This window comes from Ailuropoda melanoleuca, chromosome 5, assembly GCF_002007445.2.
Source record: "Ailuropoda melanoleuca isolate Jingjing chromosome 5, ASM200744v2, whole genome shotgun sequence".
Lineage (NCBI taxonomy): Eukaryota > Metazoa > Chordata > Mammalia > Carnivora > Ursidae > Ailuropoda > Ailuropoda melanoleuca.
In genome coordinates this window covers 42,192,655-42,216,131 of record NC_048222.1, presented here as the reverse complement: position 1 = coordinate 42,216,131, position 23,477 = coordinate 42,192,655, and the positions used below count along the sequence as shown (strand labels likewise).

General features: G+C 53.6%; 1 protein-coding gene across 1 annotated transcript in view; it reads right to left on the bottom strand.

The window, feature by feature from the left end:
- Positions 1-23,477, bottom strand: part of IGDCC4 (immunoglobulin superfamily DCC subclass member 4) — a 41,516-nt gene that overhangs the window by 14,143 nt on the left and 3,896 nt on the right. Inside the window, exons 3-9 of the mRNA XM_034661701.1 lie at positions 14,026-14,370; positions 13,208-13,349; positions 6,688-6,824; positions 5,189-5,329; positions 1,571-1,863; positions 851-1,130; positions 158-322 (exon numbers count right to left, since the gene is read on the bottom strand). Of these exons, the coding sequence (XP_034517592.1) occupies positions 158-322; positions 851-1,130; positions 1,571-1,863; positions 5,189-5,329; positions 6,688-6,824; positions 13,208-13,349; positions 14,026-14,370 (1,503 nt within the window). The remainder of the gene's footprint in view (positions 1-157; positions 323-850; positions 1,131-1,570; positions 1,864-5,188; positions 5,330-6,687; positions 6,825-13,207; positions 13,350-14,025; positions 14,371-23,477) is intronic.

Below are 23,477 nucleotides of genomic sequence, written 5' to 3'. Positions count from 1 at the left end.
AGTTGGGAAGAACCCTCACCCACCCCCTTATAGGTCACAGAAGATGACATGAGGCAGGTAAAAGTGCCTTGGCATACACTAGGAAAAAGAAGCAAGCTACCATCCCCAGGGAATTCTCTGGAACCCAAAGTGCCCATTGCAAGTTTAGAGGCCCTACCATCATCCAGTGTGTGGACCAGCGCTGGGGTAGAGGTGCGGCTGGCCCCCAGCTGGGAGTAGGCCACCACGTAGAACTCATAATCGGTGTTGGGTTCCAGGTCCCGAACCTGCAGCTCTGTGGTGTCATTGTTCACTGCAAACTGGTATTCCATATTGTCCACACCTGGGGCAGTGACACAGGAGACAAAGGGACTGTCACAGCCACCCCCAGAGGTCCGCCAGCTGGAGGCTGTCTAGGGATCCTTCATATTGTCCCAGCCTCTGGAATAGTCTGGGTATAACCAATCATCAGATCCTCTGAGCTGGAGGATATAGACTTCCCTGGCTTCTAGCCTCACTGTATTAATTCCTCCATCAGTTGGGAAGTTCTTTCTGGTGTCTATTTGAAGTGACTCCTGCTGTAGTTAATACACCTGCTCCAGGAATGCCTAGGCATTTTCCCTGGGAGGAAAAGCATCCTCTTCCTCCTCTGTCATAACGGACTGTGGCTGAGGGGGAAATGGGCCACACGCGTTAACCCTTCCAGCACATCGAAGACTATGGCCCAGCCCATATCCATGCGGGTCCTCTCCCGCGGGCTCCCACCCCATCCCATCCTATCCCCAAAGGTACCCCCCCACGCGGCAACCTTTCCATCATCTAACCTGTGCCCCCCTCCAGGCGCCCCCGCACGGGTCCCCAGCAGACATCCCCCGTGCCTTCTGGTAGTGGAGGGAGAAGCCGATGATCTGCTCGCTGTGCAGCTCGGGCCGCTCCCACGCCACGAGCACCGCGGAGCTGCTCAGAGGCGTGGCCGTGACCCGCGTGGGGGCGCTGGGCAGCCCCTCGCGCACGACTACGGCCAGGGGCGCGGCGGCGCACGCGGTGCCCGCGCTGTTCTCGGCCACGCACTGGTAGTAGCCGGCGTCCTGCAGGCCGATCTGCGTGATGACCAGGCTGCCGCCGCCGCCCTNACTCGCTCCAGCCTCTCCCTGGGTCACCCCGCCCCCCAAACCCTGGCGGGCGGTGCCGCTCTACCTCTGCTCCTCCCCGGTTTACCCCAGACCCGCGTTGGACGGTCTCCTCCTCGCCCCGAATTGTCCCCGGGCCTCCTGAGCCCCCTCCTGGGCCTCACCCCACTCCCTTAGGTACGTAGCCTCCTTCTCCCCAGGTGTCCTCTGAACCTGGGAGACTTACCTCTCTGCAGTTATCCCAGCCCTGGGCAACCCCGTTCCCCAGTGTTTCGTGTCACTCAGACCACGCCACTGTCTCCCCGAGACAGACCCCTCTCCTCTCCCTGCCTCAACTTCCCCCACCCCATCCTCCAATCTCTTTCCCCCACTCCCCCGCCTCCAGTCCTCTAGCGTGCCCCCTCCAGTACCCACCCTCCCCTGAGTGCCGACCCCCTAGCTCCAGCCCTTTTTCATCCTCCAGGATCGCCCCTCGGCCCTTCTAACACACCCACCTGCCCATACGCCCCCCCCCCCAGTCCCCAACTTCCCTTCGCTGGCCCTAGCTGACCCGCCCCACTCCTCCCTGCCCCCCGCAGGGTCCCGCAGCCCTCCTTACCCAGCACGCGGAGCTCAGCGGCGGCCGTGGCGAAGTGGCGCGTGCGGGGCTTGTTAGCGCGACACACGTAGACACCCGAGTGCCGGGGCTGCGCGCTGCTGATGAGTAGGTTGGTGCGGCCCAGGACGATGACATCCGTGGAGATGGGTTTGCCATCTGCGGGAGGAGATGAAGATGGGTGGAGGAGGGCACCGAGGACTGCCCCTCCATCTACTTTCTGGATCGGCGTGGGGGGCCCTCCACACCCGGTTAAGAGAACACAACAGTCCCTTGTTTGAATCTCCGTTCCTCCACTTGCTAGAGGCGTGACCCTCTCTGAGCCCTGGTGTCTCCGCCTGTAAAATGGGAAGAGGATAGTCCCTAGCTGGAAGGATGCTGTGAGGGTGGGACACATAAAGCTTGTGAGAAAGCCAGGCACAATGCAGGCAGGTAACAGGTGCTCAGTACACTTGTCAGTTATTACTATTACCATTATTATTAAATTCATTTCTTTCAAGAAGGACACGCTCCTCCTGTATGGTCTTATCCCAATACTGTGATGAAGGCATGGCTGGAAAGGTCTGACCAGAACCAAAGATTTGAATATATGCAAGACTTTTCATCTTGAATCTGAAATGAGAACCATTTTTATTTTTATTTTATTTTAAAGATTTTATTTATTTATTTGAGAGAGAGAGAATGAGAGAGAGAGAGCCCAAGCAGGGGGTAGAGGGAGAAGCAGACTCCCCGCTGAGCAGGGAGCCCCGAGCCGGGCTTGATCCCAGGACCCTGGGATTATGACTGGAGCCAAAGTCAGACACTTAACCAACTGAGCCACCCAGGCACCCCTGAGAACCATTTTAAAAGCCCCTGCTTTCTGAACATGAACAGAAAATCCAGAGAAGAAATGCAAATGGCCAAGAAACACCAAAAAAGTGTTCAACTTCACATAATCAGAGAAATGCACACCAAAACACAGATGTTAATTTCTCACCAACAACTTGAGAAAGTTTTTTAAAAGGGTAAGCTCCTAGAGGAAGGGTAAATGCTGAGAGGGGGAGAGGGGCTCCACCTTGACTTTGACCCAGAGAGCCCATTTGTGGGCACCTGTCCTGGGGAGATATGAACAGGGCTGATCACTGCAATATTATGTAACAGCGGGCAATGGGAAAGGACTTAAAAATTCAATGGTAGGAACTGGCAAATTGCATTAGGCTATATTCAAATGATGGAATATAGTCATTAAAATTACTTTTTGAAAAAGCTTTAGAGATGGGGAAATGGTTATGATGTACTGTTGAATTAAAGTAAGACTTGGTCGGCATGCTCCCAATTTCTGGGAAAAATGTGCGTGTGCATAGGAAAAAATCCACACTTGTATGTTAACTATTTTAATCTCTTTGAGTGGTGGGATGTTTTCTGTTTCTGCTTTTCCCTAGTTTTTACAATGAACACACACAAGCTCTGCAACCAGAAGAAAACAAAAGGCCATGTCCCTTCCCTGCCTTGGTGGAATAAGTTTCTAGAAAAGGAACAGTGACGGGCGTCTGGAAGGAAGTCCTTTCCCAGCCTTTCTCTTCCCAGTCTCTGTCCAGGAGTGCTATGCGCAGACTTTCTGCAAGAGAGTTTCCAGGACCACCCGTGTCAGGATTCTCTGGGACAGCAATCCTCGAATCCTCACTGTGCACTTGAATCACAGAATCTCAGGGGACCTTGTTAAGATGCAGAGGCCTAGGGCAAGCCCCAGATTCTGCATTTCTAACGAGGTGCAAGTGGTGAGTCCAAAGACCACACTTTCAGTAGCAAGGACCTAGGGCAGTTTCAGATTCCTGGGTCACAACTGTCCGGGCATGAAAGGAGGGAGTCTGCAGTTTTAACAAACCCCCTAGCTCATCCTGATGCAAGGTCAGGATTTGAGAAACATTAATATTAGAACTTCCAGGCGACACCACAGGCCTATCCCAATAATGGTATGAGGGTACTGCTGGCGCCAGGATCCCCCTAGCTAGGCAAGTGTCCCAAGTCCAGTGAGGTGTAAGGTCTCTTTTGAATGTGAGATAAAAACTTACGAGAAGGAGACAGTATAGGATAACAGACTGAGTCAGGGACGAAAGGTACAGAAAGTGGGGTTTAACACTTCTGCCGTCAACTTGGGACAAGTCACTTCTCATGGAAAAATGGACACAAATGGAAACAAAAATAATCCTTGCTGGGATGCCTGGATGGCTCAGCTGGTTGGGTGTCTGACTCTTGATTTTGGCTCAGGTCATGATCTGGGGGGGGGGGTCGTGGGATCAAGCCCCACATCTGGCTCCATGCTCAGTGTGGAGTCTTCTTATCCCTCTCCCTCCCCCTCTGCTCTGCCTCCCCACTTTGCATGCCCCCCCTCCATGCACTCTCTTTCTAAAATAAATAAAATCTTTTTAAGAAAAGATTTGACACAGACAGAGCATGAGCAAGGGGAGTGGCAGGCTTCCCGCAGAGCAGGGAGCTGGATGCAGGGCTTGATCCCAGGACCCTGAGATCATGACCTGAACCGAAGGTAGCCGATTAACCATCTGAGCCACCCAGGTGCCCCAATAAATAAAATCTTTAAAAAAATCCTTGTAGGATGCCTGGGTGGCTCAGCCGGTTAAGAATCTGCCTTCAGCTCAGGTCATGATCCCGGGGTCCTGGAATTGAGTCCCAAGTTGGGCTCCTTGCTCAGCGGGGAATCTGCTTCTCCCTCTGCCTGCCTCTCCCCCTGCTTGTGCTTTCTCTCTCTGACAAATAAATAAATAAAATCTTAAAAAAAAAATCCTTGCTTTTCTTCCATACAGGACTGTAGGAAGTGGTGTACCTGAAAGAGAACAGGCTCTAAGGTTTGGGTCTTGGCTCTCTGAGCCTCCGTTTCCTCATCTGTCCAATGGGAATAAGAGTCCTCTCGCCCACCCCCTTCAAAGGGCTTGTCCAGGCTCTGGCAGGAGGGCGGGCTGAGTGCTCGCTCAGTAGACGGCAGAGTGATGTGTGGCCAGCAGCCTCCCTACCCTGATAGCAGCTGCTGCAGGCAGTCCCGCCTGGCACTTAGCTCTTGCGGCCCAATACCATCAGACCTCTCTTCCTGAGTGTGTGTTTTATCTATGAGTTCACTGTGCCCAGCACGAAGCCAGGAACACAAGGCAGCAGCCATCTGAGTGGACCGAGGGGCAACTCTGCAGACCGGTGGCGGGGGCCCGCATTTGCCTGACTCTAGCTCTCACACATTCACCTGCAACACCGCTGAGCCCACCCTAAATAAGGTCTTAGTGATGATTTTGTGAGTGGCAGAGGCCAAGTGCTTCATAAAGGAAACATACTACCCAGATTGATGCCTAAGTCTGTCCAGGTCCCCCCACCCACACTCCGCCCTGGGGGAGGAGTTCCGACCACATGGAGCGGTCACCCTTATAGCTTCCCAACTTGGGGACACATGAGATGCCACACCCTCCTTTCCCATGCCCTCGGGTCCCCTCCCTCCACTTACCCTGTCGGACCCAGGACACGAAAGGGGTGGGGTCAGCGGAGGCCACACATTCCATCACCACACTCTGGCCAGAAACCACGGTGGTGTTTTCCGGGGCTGCCACAATGATCACGTCCTGCCCCCTGGTGGACGCCAGGGACCCTGGGGAGAGGGCAGGCCAGCAAGCAGCCTCACCATTAGGTGTCTTTATGTGCAGTCCCTCACCTGATGCTCACAGTCACCTGGTGAGGCAGGTGAGGCAGGAACATCCAGGGTTTCAACTGACGGATGGGGAAAGCAGCTGCATAGCTCAGCAGAGCTGGGACTGGAACTCAGAGCTCTTTCTCTTGGAGCCAGGAGAGGAATAACCTGGCCTCTGGCATACCATCCCCATTCTTCCCTGCCAAATGAAAACCACCCTCCAGGCAGAGGACCATCAGGGTCATGAGCAGACTTGGAGCCTAGAGTTGGAGTCAACAGTCATAGATTCTAGTTCCAGCACTGCCATTAAGTCAGTGTGACCTTGGGCAAGTCCCTTCTCCAAAGGGGTTTGGGTTTCCCTGTGGGAAAGGTAGGAGGTAGGCTCAAGTTTCCACCAGCTCGGCAGCTCCCTGAGCACTGATTCCTGGCCAAGTTCTCCCTGTGACCCTGGCCCGTGGTTCAGCAAGGGGAATACCTGGTTTGTCCAGCAGGTGGAGACAGAGACTCCCCGGCTCAGGAGGGAGAGGGAGCTAGACTCCCAGACCTGCCTACCGGCTAAAGCACAGGCGAGCAGGGTGGAGTGGAGGTGGGAGGGATGAGGGGGATGGGAAGAGGTGTGCAGAAGGGCAGGGTGGGGGAGGAGATGCCACGGCAGAGGAAGACAAGCGAGAGGCCCTTGGGGAGGCCTGCACTAAGAGCTGTTGAGCACGTGCCAGGTGCCAGACACTTTTCCACTCTTATCTCAGCTAATTCCCACAACCCCCCTGAGCTAGACATTTGATAACGGCCCAGGGTCACACAGATGGTAAGCAGAGAGGCCAGGATTCAAACCAGGTCTTTCCGACCCCAAACCATGTGTGTGCCCTTCCTACGGCATCACACTGGGACAGGAGCTTTTCAGAGAAATGGAGAGGGCAGGAGCGCCAGACTGCAGGGAACCAGATGTGCAGTGTCCAGCCAGCAGCAAGGGGTGAATCCCCTAATGCCCAGAAGGGCAGGGATCAGGGGTTCCTGATACCCCTCTTCAGACACGTCCCCTCCTCCCTCCCCCACCCTCGTCCCTAGCCCAGGATGCCCCACCCAACCTTAGGGAGCACAGAGCCTCTGCAGGAAGACAGCCCTGGACTGGGAGCCTGGAGTCTGGGGTTCCAGCTCCCGCTCTGTCTCTGATTCCCTGGGTGGTTCTGCCTTCTCTGGGCCACATCGCACCTGCCCAATGGCAATTTGAAGGCAGAACTTGGACCTCAGGAGGCGCCTGCCAGCTCTGAGTGGCTGATGCCAGAAACCCCCGGGGTTCCCTGCCCAGCCTGCCCCCTTACCTCTGCGGGCCACGCGGAGTACGGCCTCCTGGCTGAAGCGCTGGCTCACGGAGCTGGTGGCCACGCAGCGGTAGGAGCCTGCGTCACTGTCCTGGATGTCCAGGATCTGGAGGACCCCGTTGGGGAGAGTGATGAGCCTTGGGAAGGGGGAGAGGGCACCTATGAGGTGGGCAGGAGCTCCGCAGGGAGATGTCCTGGCCACCCCCCCCTCCAGCTTGAACTACCTCCAACATCTTACTTTCAAGCCTTATTCATAATTTAAAAAATGCAAATTAAAGCTGTGAGATACCATTTTTACCCACCAAGCTGGCAAAGATCGGGAGGTTTACTCACACACTATGTGAATGAAGGAATGGGGGGATGTACTCCTGTCTTGGTGGCCATGCCAATCGATATACCCTCCTTCAAGGGCAAGCTGGTAATATATTAAAATCCACTCTGCACGTGACTTTTGACCTAGCAACACCACTTCGAGGATTCTATACCAGATATTCCCAGACATGTACACAAAAACCTGTTTAATGATATTCACTCCAGCACTGCGATGGCAACGGCAGAAGACTGGAAACAATTCAAGTGTCCTTCTGTGGGGTGGGAACTAGCTAAGTCGGTTTGGGAATGGTCACACAGTGGAATGCTAGGCAGCTGTGAGAAAGGAGGCGGCTCCACATCGGCTGAAATGGGACGATCTCCAACGTGCGTTTGGTGCAGAACGGTGTGTGGGGATATGCACACTTACATGCTTGCACAGAATGTCCCGGATAATGGGGGTTGTCTCTGGGGTGGACCCCTGGGATCCCAGGGGCAGACAGTGCGTGACTTACTTTTTATCATAGAGCTTTCTATACAGTGTGAATTTATTTGCCCTTTGCCTATAATACTTCTCCCCTCCCTGATAAAACTCCCTTTTATTCACAGAACATCATCTGACCCTCCAAACAATCTGAAGAGATAGAGGGCATCACAACCTCCATTTTACTGTTGACAAAACAAAGGCTCAGAAGCACTGGGGCGTTATTTTCCCAGGGACTTACAGCTGGAGCAGAGTTAAAACTTGAATTCAGGTCTTCCCGAGCCAAATCCATGTCCTTCCCACCTGCCTGTCTCAGCAGCCGTCAGATGGCTAAGAATGCCCAGGAAGGGTCCACAGGAAGCCCCAGTCAACACATGCACTACTTAGGAGGGGTCAGATGGATGAAGGTGGTATTCTCTGCCCTCTTGGTTAGAGGGTTGGAAAGCAACTCAGGTTAGAAAGGTCTGGAGCCCTTGCTTGGGAGACAGTGCAAGGCTGTGTCCTTGCAGAGGACACTGGGGTGGTGGTAAGCGAAGCAAGCTCTCGCCCAAGTGCAGGGGTGGGGGGTGGGGTTTCTTCCTGAATCCTCACCTAGGATCCTTGCATTGTTAGCTCCTGGTCAAGAGTCCCAGTTTCTCAATAGAGCAAATGGTGCTGGTCCCTGGATGTAGGCTAGGCCAAGGGTGGAGAGGGAATGGAACAGCAGTGCACTTGGTGAAGGTCCCTTGGCTCATGGGGAAACGGGGTATGAAACAATTTAAACACAGGAGAGGAGAACTAGCTCAAGGGTGTTGGGAGAAAATTCTGGCCACAGGCCTGGAAACCTGCTGTGGCCCAAAGACGAAGAGAATGAACATAAACCTGTTTCACTCCCTCCCTCCCTCATCTCATGGGCAAACCGCACCTCTGCCCCAGTGTCTCACCCTCAGCTCCAGCAGCTGCCCACATCAGTGCTGGGGTCAGCAGGGGAGAAGGGACATGGAAGCAAAAGGTGGTGGGAGGTAAAATCCTGGGCCAGGGAAATTTGATGGAAAAGGACAAGTGGGGAAGGACAAGCAGAACCCGTCTGGGAAACAAGACCCCCATCTCCATCCAGGTCCCCTCCACTTAATAAACTCCTCCTCCAAGACCCTTCTTCCTCCCTCAGTCTCGCCCGCTGACCTTGCCTGCAGGTTCCCACCAGAGCAACCCACATTACCTAACCCCAAAGTTTCCCAGGCTTTCCATGGAAATTGTGCTCCAGGTACCCAAGAGCCAATACCTCCTTTGACAAGGGGCATTTCCTTATTATGTGTGGGAAAGGAGGGAGGGAGGGAGGGAAGAAGCGGGGAAGGAAAAAAGGGATACCTCTCCCCAGATGTGGTGCTGTCACTGCAGCCAACAGAGTTGGGATAGAACCACTTTCAGTGTCCATCTAAAATCTTTTCTGTTTTGTTAAAATGTGTTTTTAGAAGCTCTGTCCTTGGGAAGAGGTCCAAGATATATTGGTTAGTGGGGGGATAAAGTCACAAAAAAGTGTTTATGAAGCAGTTCTATGTTTAGAAACGAGATAAATGATATGTTAGGACGTGCACAGAGAGAGTCAAGGGTGGTAAAGCTCACATCATTCAGGGAGGTTTTCTCTGGCAGTGTGATTACTGGGAATGCTTATTTGTTGTATTAAAAATTTTTTTTGAATACTTATTAGTTTGGAAATAGAAAACTTTAAAAAAATTGAAATTGAATAAATAAAATCTTTAAAACATAAATAAAAAAATAAAAAATTGAAATTGAAAAAAGCATGCCTTGCACTTTGTGGTGGGAACCCTGGCTCTAACACAGAAGAAGCTGCAACACAGGGCAGAGAGCTGGTTCCAGCAGATGTGATTATCCCAAGTGACATCACATGTGTGGGCCTCAGGCTTCTCATCTGAAAAATGGGTTAAATAATTCTGTCCTGCCTACTTCACAGCCCCGGCCCTACTGTGTTATGAGCTCACATTAGATAATGGACATAAACACTATCCACGAATCACAAATTCTAAACACACGTTTACAATGATATAAACTGTACACCTATTTTAAAAGACGGGGGGGAACAATCACAATAGTAACAACTGTCTGTGTCCATTCGGTAGGTGACTTTTCCCCACTAAATTGGTATGTTTTATTATTTTACAATTAATTCAAATTTCAAATAAAACAAAATAGCTACTGATAGAATGAAAAGCAACCTCTGTCCAAAAGGAAAGGATCATGTTCTTTCCAAGCCTGAGTTTGGGGCCCCACCCCCAAAAGGCCACTTGGAACCAGGGATTCAAGAACACAGCAGAGGGGCGCCTGGCTGGCTCAGTTGGTAGAGCCCGTGACTCTTGATCTTGGGGTCATGAGTTTGGGCCCCATGTTGGGTGTAGACATTACTTAAAAAAAAAAACAAAGAGAACACTGTGGAAATGACCCAGTTGCTCTAAATTTCAGAGGGGCCAAGGAGCCCCCACCCTGAGCCCTTCAGAGATCACCTAGGGAAAAGGGCCATTGGCTGAGGGTCACATGAAGCTGACAGGCCCCTGAGCTTTGGGAGATGGGTAGGGCAGAAGACTGGACTAGGTACTGAGCCCATGGTATTGAGGTCCCTTCGTGCCACATTTTTAAAGTGCGAGTGAATGGTGATAACAAAAATGATTTCAAGTGGATCCAGACACCCATTTTTTTATTCCAGCGGTTATGTGTTTATTTTTATGGCTACCTTATATTTATAGTACGTGTTGCTGGTTTTCCATTTTACTGCAGTGAGATAATGTTCCTTTTTAGTATGCATTAAAGTTACAGAAGAGAGCTGACTTAAAGAAATGTATTAAGTAAGTGATTGAATAAATGGCTTAGGAGTGGCTGAAACTTAAAGGGGGTTTGTGAATGCCTGGGATTTGGGAAACATTGCTCTCATTGATTACTGGTTCCCATGGAGGGAAAATTACCTCCTATCATTAGACATTAGTGTTAAGTACCAGGGAATTGCCTTGGGGTCTAGCCTTCACCATCAGTTCCAAAAACACGCACCTGTACCTTGACAGAGCGTGTTCATTAACTGCACGTGCGTCCAGCCTCCAACAAGAGGCACACGGTCTCCCGACCACGGGGCTGAGTTTATGAATAGCATATTTGTACATGTCCTGTATCTGGGCGTGTGTGAAAATACATACCTTGGGCATAATCAAGTTGCTGTTTTAGACACATTTCTTTATTTCCCCCACACAATGTGCTGCGACATGTGAGCCTGGCTTATTTATAGCGAAGGATCACTTTTCAGAGGACTTGGGGGCAAACGCTCCCAGAGCCCAGGAATTGGCAGCTCCAGACTTCTGGGAGACGCCTGCGGCTTCATCGAATGATGCCTGCACTAGATGTGGGGGGGGCGATGGAGCCCTACCGTTTGCCGGGAAACTTTGGGGGGAGTAACTCCTCTGCTCGGAGCCACGGCTGGACCGCCTGACGTCTAAGCCCATCTGTGGCATGAACTTCTTCGGAGCCTGCAGCTTCCCCACCCCAACCGCCAAATCACAAGAGGCGTGTGTGTCGTTGGGGCAGGCCTCGGGCATCCCACGCTCCGTGTCCTAGCTGTGTGACCTGGGCCAAGTTCCTTCTGTCTCCGATCCTCGGTTCTCTCACTTCACAATCCAGACAATAATACCTGCCATAACCATGTACGCAGACCTGGGAGGCTGCTCATGACGTGTTAAGTGAGAAAAGAGTAGAAGTTGCTCTATAATCCCATTTTTGTTTTGGAAAAACAGTGATTGAGCAAAAAAACCCAGTATGGGCACACCTGGCTGGCTCAGTAGACAGAGCATGCGACCCTTGATCTAGGGGGTCGTAAGTTCGAGCCCCACACTGGGAGTTTACTTAAACAAACAAACACCCCAGTGTGTACAATATAATCCAAATTTTAAAAGAGCGTATTTATAAACATATAGGGGGAAATTCCAGAAGATAGACATCAAAACTAGCAGAGGCTTTCTATGGGTGATGACTGTTTCTTCTGTTTTGCTTACATGAATGTGAAAAGGCATCTTCCAGGAATATAAACTAAAAGTAAATAGAGGAAAATATGGAAAATAAGAAATACCTACCTTGAAGGATGATGGGAAGGATTAAGTGAGAAAACATAGCTCTCATTAAGTGGGGCCTATCATGTCTTTCAACACGGGGCGACTTCTCTGCTCTCTCCCACTCTCTCTGGGGGCTGCCAGGAGTGGGCTCTCCCTTGGTTCTCACTCAGCAACTCCCAGGAAGCACCAACCGGACAGCAGCAGGGGGCCCACATTTGCAAGGCTCAGTGCTAGAAAGGCTGGGTCAGCACTTCCAAGGTCGCTCCCTAGAACGCTCATGCTCATTCATGGGATGTTAACGGGGTTGCGGCAAGAAGGGCTGTGGGCAGATGAGTCTAGGAAGTGCTTGGTTGAACAAGTCTAACAGCTTTCTGTACAGGACTTCTCAGAGCCTTGTCAACTCCAACAAGGGGATTTAGAGGCAGTTTTCCCGACGTTATTTGACCACAGAATACTTTTTCTTGAGAAGCATCTTTAGTGACTAATGTTCTCCAAAGAACAGTGATCTAATCCAACCCCTTCATTTTTTTCTTTTCCTTTAATTTTATAGATGGGGAGAATGAAGCTGAGTGAGAAGGGCCCCTGCAAGGAACAACAGGCTAAACCATCATCCAAATCAGCAGCTTGACCCCCTGCCCTTCTTCCTCCCTCCCAGGGATGTGCCCTGTGGCTTTGCTACCCAGAAGTTTCTCCTACACCTTCCCCCCCACCTAGATGTGGGCAAAAGTCAGAGGAGCTGGGACAACTTAACACACTCAAGACAAGTTAGTCTCAGGGCAGGGAGACCTGGAAACCAGTGTTTCTGAGCCCATGGAACCCCACCTCCAGCAGGAGAGAATGAGAGCAAATGAGCTGGTAACCACAGCTAGAGAGATGGAGGCAGAGACTGGGGGGTGGGGTGTGGCTGGGAAGGGCCTTGGACTTACATCTCCAAAGATGTAAGAATCCACAGGGTGACAGCCGTGTCCTGAGACCAGCTCAGAGTCCACAGAAGTGACCGAGCCTTGCGCTTTCTGTTCCTGCCGCAGTAAGGGTCAAGTCCTGGCTCTAGCTTCTGTTACTCTTTCACCCCAAAACTCTCCCCTGGGACTGTGCCACCTACCTGCTACCTTTATGGGGAGGGAGGAGGGGAAAACGGGAAGGACCTCCATAACCCTACAGCAGATACCCCATGGGGTGGAACTGAGAGGCAAGAGAGCTGATGCACCCTGGGTAGCACCCCCAGAGGAGCCGTGCAGAGAGAAAAGCCTCCCGGCAGCCTCTGCGCTCTGCTCTTAACCAACAACAAACTTCCTGCCACTGACTCACCGTGTGGCCTTGGACAAAGCACAGCTTCTCTCTGGCCTCAGTCGCCTCTTCAGTAAGGCAAGTGGTTGGACTAGATAAGCTCTGAAGGGCTCTATCACGACTCTCTACCCAAGCTCCGTGGCTGAGTGGGCACTCTTGGCAGGGAACAAAACCTCTTGCCCAGCTTCTCTTTGGGGTCTCAGTGAGCCGAGAGCCAGGCCGTGGTTGGCTCCTAAGCCAGTCTGGGCAAATGGAGGCACCGTGGCTCTAAGAACACTGGTTCCTGAGCACAAGCCAGGGCCCTCTCTGGCCGGCCCCCCGGGACCCACTCCCCAGCCCCCCACAGGACACTCACCGAGGCTCCTCAGGCACCGGCACCTGGTCCTTCTCCCAGGTAATGACGGGCGCCGGCAGCCCTTCAATGTGGCACTCAAACCGAGCCGTCCCATTCTCCTCCACCACCTGAGACTCCGGGTGCAGAGAGAAGCCTGCAAGTGCTGGGGGTGAGGACGGCGGGACGTGGGCGGGGCGGGGGAGGAGCACGGGAAAGAGAGGGGGCACACACAGTGAAACCCACATACCCATATGCCCGTAGGAGCACACACACACAGACAAGTGGGGCGGGGGGACAGAAACACAAGCAGGGCAAATTCCAGCCAACAAAGACAGTTGGAGAGACAGCAGGGGGATAAGAAGTAGTGATTACTGGTCAGACGCTGGGTCAGAATGGATTGCAACGCCCCACTCCTAAACGTCACCATGAAGGTCAGACTGCAGTAAGATGAGCATTTTCTCCTGCCCTAAAATTATTTCATGGTGATCGGTGCCTCTTGAGAACTCCCGAGGGGGTGGGCTGGATGATGGGGCTTGACACCAGGCACTCCACCTGCTCCAGGGCCCCACACTCTTCCTCCAGGAAGCCTTTCTGGCAGGCTTCCTGGAGGAGAGCACAACCTAGACTCTCAAACTCACAGGGAACTAAAAGGTGGAGGAAGAAGAGGAGAGGTGGGAAGAAGGTAGCCATACCAGAAGGGACCTACTGAGTGGGACGAGAGGCAGGGAAAGGGGAGTGGGCTCAAGAGGCAGGCCTGAGTGCAAGGAGTTAATGGGAAGCCCACTTCCCACCCCCCAGGCCTCCTGGTTCTCAGCTCAGCCCCCGATGCAGGCACTTACTGGCGAGCTTGACCACTGCAGCCTGGCTGGCCACCACTCCAAGAGGGCCATGCGCCAGGCAGGAGTAGCTGCCCTCAATGACCTCTAAGGCCCCGGGGGCTGCCTTGTCACTGCCATCGGGTGCTCGGGGCTGGGACAGCCACAGGGAGCCATTGGGTAGCAGGCGCAGGTGGTCGTGCTCTGGCAGGGCGCCTCCGTCCTTGCTCCATGTGGTGCTGGTGGGGGGTCCGGCAGCCCCCAGACTACAGTTCAGCACTGCAGCTTGCCCTGGGCCCAGGATCACTTGCAGTGGCCCCACACCACAGCCCAGCTCCACGGTCGTCTCCTGGGGCCACGGCAGCTCCCCTGCACAGAGAGGGCAGGCCCCAGGGCCATCAGTGTGTGTCCTCACACCTCCCACAGCCTCCAGATCCTGAGTCACCCACCCAGGGGCTGGGGCAGCTCACTCGTGGAGAGACCCGAGTCTGGATCCTGGCTCCGCCCCTACCGCCTGTGATCTCGGGCAGTCTGTCGCTCTTCTCTGTGCCCACCTTCCCTGGCAGCTCAGTTTCCTCATCCACCAGAAAACACAGTGCCTAGCAATATTCGTCATAATAGGCAAAAAGGAGAAAAAACCCACATGCCCATCACCTGGTGAATAAATAAATATCTCACTCAGCCATCAAAAGTAATGAAGTACGTGGAGGAACTTTAAAAACTATGCTAAGTGAAAGAAGCTAGTCACAAAATGCTACATGTTATATGATCTCATTTCTATGAAAAGTCCAGAAGACACAAATCCACAGGGACAGAAAGTAGATTAATGGCTGCTAGGGCCTGGGGAGAGGGAAGAATGAGGAGCGATGGCGAAAGGAGATGAGGTTTCTTTTTGGGGTGATAGGAATGTTCTGGAATTCGACAGTGGTGATGGTTGTGCAACCTTGTGAACATACTCAAAACCACTGATGTGTATACTTTAAATGGTGGATTCTGTGGTGTACGAACTGTATCGCAATTACAAAGGACCCAGGAATTGTTTCCTCCTAGGGCTGTTGTGAGACTCGGGGTGTGAAAGGAGCACAGTGCGGTACCTGGCCTGGCACAGAATTGGTGCTCAGTAAGGACCTACCTCCTTGAAACCTTACAGATCATCTTGACCACGATCACCCAACCCTCTTGTGCCTGGGGGGCAGGCGGGGCTGAGCACTCCTTCCTACCCCTCACTTCCCCTGGGCCCCCAGCAAGCCAGAGCCTGTCTCCAGGAGCCCGACAAGAACCTGCAGCTCAACACTGCCCCTGCCACAAAGGGGAGAGTAGGGGAAATGGAGGAAGGGAATGTCATCCCACGGCCAAGGCAAAAACACACAGACGCCAATCCTTATCATGTTAACCAACATTTCAACACGGCTCAGTAGCCATTATTCATGGAGGAATGGTTGGTTATCCCAGTTGTGTCTACCTCCCTGTCCCATACAAGCTCAGTGGCCCGAGGTCCCTTCTCATCCTCTGGCCTGACACTTGGCTCAAAGGCAGCATGGCACATCTGAGAGCGAACCCAAGACAGAGGTGAGGACAACGGCACGTCCTCACTACAAGGCAGGCCCGGGCAGACAGCCACGGGAGGGCGTGCAGAAAGCCGAATGGCTTGGGAATCAGGCAGCCCTCAGTCCTGGGGCTAGCTCTGTCACTGTCTAGCTGGGCAGCCGTGGGCCAGTCACTTCTCCTTCTGGACTTCAGTTTTACTCAGATGTAGCAGGTGGTGTGTGAGATTCCAGGGTGTTAGGACGAGTCAGTGAATAATCATACATGGACATCCCTATTCCTGGACAAACCTACGAAACACCATCTAGACACACGTACAAACCGTCCACACGACCTTCCACACCCGAACACACCCCAGTCTCTGCCATACTTGTCAAAACCCGGACATATCTACGCACACACTTAGAACCCCTGCCTGTCCCCAGGCTCTCTTCCCAGCGCTTCTAGAGAAAAACAAGACTGAGCGGCAAAGAGAAGCCCCAGCTGGCTGAGATAAGGAGGCTAAGCGGAAGCCGGGGCTCTGACACTACGATGCGAAGGACCGACAGACCCGGGGGCGAACGGCCACGGCCTCCCTCTCTTCATTCAGCAGGAAGGCTCTGCGGCACCTCCCGCGGCTGGCCTCGCCTGGCGCTGCCGATGGGCGCAGCGAGAAGGCGGCCTTGCCCTCACCCGTCTCCACGCTGACGGGGAAACCACACTGGCGCTCACATCACCTGGGGCTGTTTGCTGGGGTGGAGAGAGCCCCTGACCTTGGGGCAGAAGATCTGGTTTCCGTCGGTCTCCTCGCCGCTCCACCTCCCAGCAGTGTGACGAGCCACCTCACCTCTCTGGGCCTTAGTTTCCACATCTGTAAAACGAAGACGCCACTACCAAGCCTGTGAGGAGTGAACAAGATGACGGATGTCGGCCCCGTCAGCCAAGCGACGGGAGCTCACGCTTTAAAGGCACTTCATAAACGGAACAAATGTTTGGTGGGGTTTTTTTTAATGAAAGTGTTTTTTTTCTTTTCTTGTACTAATGTTAATTACTGTTCTTAACCACCAGTCCCTTCTACCTCCGAGGCCCCGGTTCTATGACTCAAACACAGGGAAGGGGAAGGCAAGCCCGGGCTCTCGGCCCAGCGGCTTCCAATTGCCTGCTTCCAGCCACTGAGCAGTCCGTTTGCACTTCAGGGGAGAAAAGCCCCACATGACACGAATCCCTGAGCCCTCCGGCGGCCTCCCCACCCCCCAAAGCACGTCCGGGGCCTGGAAAATCCCCTGCCGCGCTGAACAAACAATGTGAACAGTTGGGGCCCAAGCAGCTGCTGGGTATGTCAGCAGCCTGGGCTCTGGCGGGCAGGACGGCAGCCAGAGAGGCCAGAGGAGGCTCCGATTCCCTTCCTGAATATTCATGGATCAGCAGATGTCTGGCTTCCCCACCTCTGAGGAGCTGAGCACCCAACAAGGGAGCACAGGGAAACCAACAGGGATGCAGACGTGGAGAGAACCGTGGAGAGAACCGTGGAGAGAACCGGGGTTCCCCCTCGGAGAGGATGGTGGTGGTGGAAATGTCTTGGAAGCGTGAGATTCCTCACGGTATATAAGTGGGGAAACTGAGGCCCAGAAAGAGGTGGGGGCGTCTCATCTCCCTGGGAAACAGCCTGGGGAAACCGTCTTTTGACCTTCTGGGGATGAATCCAGCACTGAGGAGACAGAGGGTCCTCTCTGCCGCAGTGCCCAGCCCAACTTCTGCGCCCAGGACGTGCCCCCCCACCACCCCAGCTCAGCTCCAGCGCCAGCCCTCTGTGAGGGAGCTTTATGTGTTTCCTATCACAAAGCCACTTGCAGGCCCCTTAGCCATCCTTCCTCCTGCCTAAATGGACAACAGGGTATGGGGGGTCAAGCCTTGGTCTGGAATCAGGGTCCTTCTGGGTCCTTCGCTATATGGCCTTGGGCCTGCTACTTTTCCTCCTTTCAGCCTCAGTTTCCCCAGCCTGAAAAGGAGAAGTCTCCACTTTGCTCATTTTCACCAAAATTCTCCCAGTAGCAGAGGGGAGCATACGCAAGAGGCTTGCTGACTGCCCCAAATGTTTTGATTTTTAAACCCTTGGCACATTTTGCATGCTGCTCTGTTACATAGCAGTGTTTCTTTTAACATAAATGTGGTTCCTACACCACCAGATCTTTCCGTAAAAGTGATGCTCTGAGGAGTGCACCTTGTTTGTCCAGTGGCTTCCTGGCCACCCCTTTCCTGCCACCCCCAACCCACTGCCATGGCTGACCCCCCAAAGCCCTTCCCACAAGCAGTTCTCAGCTGTTCTTCTCAGGACTGGGGACATGGTGGACACTAGCTGCCCACCAGCTTTCTGCCTCTATGGGGGGCTCCGCTGCCACAATTCCTTCTCCTCAGGCCCGTTGGTGAGACCCTGTCAGAGACACAGAGCTTCTATGCTTGGGAGGCCTGAGGCCATCTCTCGATCTTTTTCTAACAGATTATTTTACCCACTTACAGGATAAATTAGATTTTATGAGGCCAATTAGAACCCAGACAGAAAGGAGATTCGCTGCTGAGCCCCAAGGCCCGCTCAATGCTATTTCGTGGGGTTCGTGGGACCTGGTATGAGCCGGGGTTCCATTTTCCAGTGAACTCTCAGGAAAGGGGACAGTGGGTGGGGGAGGGGAACCAAATCTAGATGTCTCCTTCATTAAGCCAACAACTTGCCACAAACATCAATGCCTGGTCACGTCTGAATTTCAGGGCCCAACAGATTTATAACTTGTTTTCAATGTAGGGGCAGTTCTCCATGACCCCCATCATCACTCTCTTTTCCCAAGAGACCCAAGTCAGTGTCTTCCAGAAACTTCTCTCCCCACCCCCCTCTTTGGCTGCCTCCCTTACCACATGCTAATCCCCTCTCACCAACAGCTGGAAGGAGAGCTTGGGACAGTTGCCTGAGACACAGGGAAGGCCACGCAGTTGCCTTCATCTGTGATCCTGAGAGGCCCAGCCTCAGTGGACCTGACAGCAAAGCTACATTCAGCTCCTGCCTACCTCTTGATCCCTGCGTCCCTCCGTCCCCACCAGACCAAACCACTTTCAGCTCTCTGAAAGCACACTGCTGTTGCACGTTGCTCCTGCTGCTCCCTCTCCCCTCAGGAGCTATGCCATCTCAGGGTCTGATGGAGTTGCCTCTCCTTTTTCTGCCCTGTAGGACCCTGGGCACCTTGGCCACTGCAGTTATCACTCTAGGTTTTTCACTTTCTTTTCTTTTTTTTTTTTTTTTTTTAAAGATTTTATTTATTTATTTGACAGAGATAGAGACAGCCAGCGAGAGAGGGAACACAAGCAGGGGGAGTGAGAGAGGAAGAAGCAGGCTCCTAGCAGAGGAGCCTGAATGTGGGGCTCGATCCCATAACGCCGGGATCACGCCCTGAGCTGAAGGCAGACGCCTAACCGCTGTGCCACCCAGGCGCCCCATTCACTTTCTTTTCTCCCCAATTAGGCAACAAGCTCAGCATCATGTCCTAGTCAACTTTCTAAATCTCCGGTCCCTGAAACAGCGCTCGGTATACAGTAGATGCTCAATAAATATTCCTTGAACACATAAGTGGACATGTGGAGACATGGCCTCAATTGACAAGCCTCAATTTCCTTATCTGTAAAAATTATAGGAATTCCCTTAAGGGCTGGACATGATGGGAATAATACATGTGGAAACCGCCTATCTGGCGACTAGTAGACGTTTAACGAAGTGCTTAAAAAGCACAGAGACAGAACAGCAAACTCACACTGAGAAGAACTCTGTCCTTAAAGGTTACCAGGACTGGGGAGCTCACTACCTCACCTGTTCTCCTGTTGCATGGCGCATATGATTCAAAATATCTTTCTCTTGTGCCCACCTTTCTCTCCCTGTATGCTCTGATCACTTGCTGGAACTTTGTCCTCCAAACTATGTGACAAGGTAATGAGCCTCTTATCGAACCATCCAGAAGTCTTGGCTCTGCACCAGCTCACATGCTTAGGTCTGCATCTGAAAGAGAGCTTACTGAGCCTCTGCTTCCCTGACCTCAGTGACCCCAAAGCCCCTCAAATCCAGAGGGTGCCTCGGCCTCAGCAGGGAGGTAACCAACAGTCCAGCTAGCCCAGAAGACAAGGATTCTATTTCTCCGCATGTCAGGGCCAGAACATTATCTCTTTGATTTTCCTCCCAACCCCAGCTCCCATCACCCTCCTCCCACCAGGCTAGGGCTGGCGTCCTCCTTCTTCAGAGCTGCTCTTACTCCTCCTCCCCTCTCCCCTCACCCCAAGGAGCTGGGAGCCCCCAAGCCCACCTGGTAATGACATCTGTTCTGCATCTGGAATTTGGTGTCAAGTCTGGTTGCTGTACCTCAGAAACCCTGGAGGCCGAACAGGAGGTAGCAGGTGGGGAGGAGTGGAGAAGGGTGAATTCCAGAGCCCAGACTCAGACACACCAACTGAGGGAGGCCCAGCCCAAAGTTGGAAACTTCTCATGTGTGGGGGAGAGGGTGCCAAGAGACTGAACTTGGGTATTTGTGTACCAAATCCAGGGAAAGTGTGGCTCCAAGAGCCAGGAGACTGGTTCCAGCCCCAGCTCAGTCCCTATCCATGCAACTCTGGGAAGTCACTCAGTTTTCTCATCTGGAAAATGGGTTCATGCTAAAATTATTTCTAGGGAGGTGGGTGGAGGATGGGCTAAGTGGGTGCTAGGCATTAAGGAGGCACTTGTGATGAGCACCGGGTGTTGTATGTAAGTGATGAGTCACTGAGTTCTACATCTGTAACCAATTTTATTATATGTGTTAACTAACTAGAATTTAAATAAAAACTTAAAATTAAAAAAAATTATTATTATCTCCCTTCAGTGCTGACATTGGATGACACTTCCAGTTGTGAGACAGCTTAACTTGAAAGAGGTAACTTTAGGAGAAAAGAAAGGAACTGCTAATTTACACAAAGCGTATGATGAACTGGGCCCTGAAAATACCTAAAGGACCAAAGAAGGTTTAGAAAACTTCTGGATAAAATTCACTATGAAAAGAAACTTCTTTAACCTACTTCCTAACCTGGAGATGGGGTCAGAGAGGGCCGCCCCAAATGGAGGGAGGTGGGCCTCTGAGTCTCTGGGCTGAGAAAGAGATGGGGTGTGGGAGAGTTTCCTAGTGAGGAGAAAGCAGCTCTCATGTTCTTGGAGCCTTCCTATTACTGACCTCTGGCATCCCCCTCCCCCCAAATTCTGATTCGGTGGAGGGGAGAGCCCCACGTCTTGCACTGATGAAACCAGCACTCAGCATTCTACCACCGCCGCCAGACAGGAGTCCCATTCCTATAAATCTCCCCAGTTCCCAATCCCTGGCTGGAGCAGTGTTGGGGGACACCAGCCCTGTGTTTTGCCATGTTCAGGTTGCTTAAGCGTCTATTATTCTGTACCTCCTTCTTCCCACCACCCCCTGCAAACTCAATCTCTCCTCAGATCTTACTGATTCTAAACAACCCTAGAAGCCAGCTACCCTGGCCACACCAACTGCTGTGACGCTTGTTGCGTCATCCTCTCTTCTGGAATACCGCAACAGCCTGCCAGAAAGCTGGAGTTCCTGCCTGCAGCCCTGCCCAACTGATTCTCCACACTGGCTGCAGTGAGCGGATGCAAAGCTGATCTTAAAACTTGTCAAGGGCTCGCAGTGGGGTGGGGGGGGCTTTCAGGCCAAAACCTTGGTGGGGCTTATCAGGCCTTTCAGGAGCCCCCTTCAGCCTTCTCTGTTGACACTCTATGGCCCCTGTCCCATCCCGCTCCAACCTCCCCCACTCTCAGCCCTGTGCTCTCAACTCCAGCCAGAATGAGCTGCATTCAGCGGTCTAAACGAAGTCACCCCTGAGCGCCTACACATGTGGTTCACTCTGGAAGACGTTGCCCATCATCGTTCTCCTTCTACAGGGCTAGCTGACCCTCTGCCTTGAGCTCAATTATCGTCACTTCCTAAAGATGACTTTCCTGACCTTTCCGGACCACCTGTCAGGCTCCCCCACACCAGACTGCAAGCTCTGTACCAGGGACAAGGGCTCCCTCCTTATTTACTATATTCCAGGCACCAAGCCCATGCTAGTCAAAAAGGGTGCTCAGTAAATACTTGTTGAATGAATGAATGAATGAATGAATGAATGAATGAATGAATGACCTTGGTCCAGATCAGGATAGCTAGTCAGAACTCTATAGGACTGTCCCCAGGCCTGCTAACCTTTGTACACTCGGAGGGTTTGGGGGACTGAGGGCCAGTAGCCTCGCTGCTTTAGCCATGCACACTGCTGCCAAGGGAGCCCCAGTTCCGGCCCTGCCCCTGCCTTGTGCTCCCAAGAGCAGGGAGAGGCCAGGTCTCCGAGGCAAACTGAGCCCGTTGCAGGAGGCCCCACCGGTACACTATAATGATAAGAGCGGTTCCCAGCCCTCATCCCGCTAGGCTGGGTGACCCTGAGCCAGTTCCTGGAGCCCCTGGGAGAGCTTAAGAAGGTAGGCACAACTATTTCTTAATCCCCTGGGCTCCTGGAGGACTGAGGCCTCTCCTGCACTTCCCCGCCCCCTTCACCTGACAACCCGGAGTCCCGAGTCAGGGCTGGAGAGGGGCGTGTCTTTGTCGGGAGAGAAGGGGTCCGAGCATTTCCCAGCACTTTCCCACCCGCTGTTTGGGTTTCCTGGAGATGGGCCTGGGGCCGGCCAGACGGAGGCTCCTTCCCCTCTCCGCCGTCCCTGCCTCCCTCCCACGTGGCCTGGCTGAGTCTCTCTGGAAAGCCGCAGCAGCTGGAGAGAAATCCCCCTCCCCACCCCCACCTCCAAGTCCCTCCCCGACTCGCCCCGGACACAGCCTCAGCTCCCCCCTCGGCAGGGAAGGCAAGAACTAGGCAAACAAAGCGGGCAGCCCATCCCCCTCCCCGCCCTGCCACCTACCTTCCCCAAGGGCCGTCCCCCAAACGCACACGGCAAGGAAAGCGAGAGGGCTAGGGTGGAAGAAGGACCCCTAGGCAAGAGCACTGGGATTCCTCCACCCCAGCCCCAGCCCTTTCTCCAGAGTGGATAACTCTCTTACCCCCCCCCCACCCGGCACTGAAGTGGGGGACTGGAAGGAGGCCTTGCTGACCTGGTCAACGCTTCCCTGACCTGCCCCTGGTGGGTGGGGCAGGAGTGACACGCGTCCCATCCCAAGAGCGAGTGTTGGACAAGTCCACGAAAGCAACTGGTTTCCTGCCCCCTCCCCCAGCCCGCTCCGAGCCACGGGTTGGGGGAGAGACATTAACCCCCCCCCGCCCCAACCAGCTCCAGGGACCACACCCACTGGGCAAAGTTGAGTGTTTTATCACCTCTACCCCCAGTCAATCCTGAATCGCCTGTCCTGTTCCCCCCACCACCAGCAAGGACACTCCCCAAAAGCCAAGGCCAAATATTAGCTCAGCCCCATAAACACAATTACACACGATCTCGACACAAATGGAGGTGCTGACACACACACCCCCACACACCCCTCCTCTTTCACACACTCTCAACCCAGGGACATGCGCGGGCAAGACAGCCCGCCCGGTGCAAGCCACCGACCCCGCAGCCACGGCCCCGCGATGCCACGCCGCGACCGTGACACGCACTGCGGACACGTACGCCCGCAGAAGCCCCCCGTCCCCACCCTCCGAGCGCGCGCGCACACACACACTCACACACACTCACACTCCAGACTCCGCAAACCAAGGACACACACCCCCTGCAGCCAAGTCCGCGCCGCAGCCGCCTCCCCACCGCCCCGGGCCGCAGCTCGCAGACCCCCAAGCGCAGGCATCAGAGGCGCTGGGACCGGCCGCCCGCGCCCCGCGGCCCCGCACTCGCTCGGGACCGGGGACGCACGCCAGCCCCTGCAGCCCGGCGCAGCCCCGAGGCGGGCGCACCGACA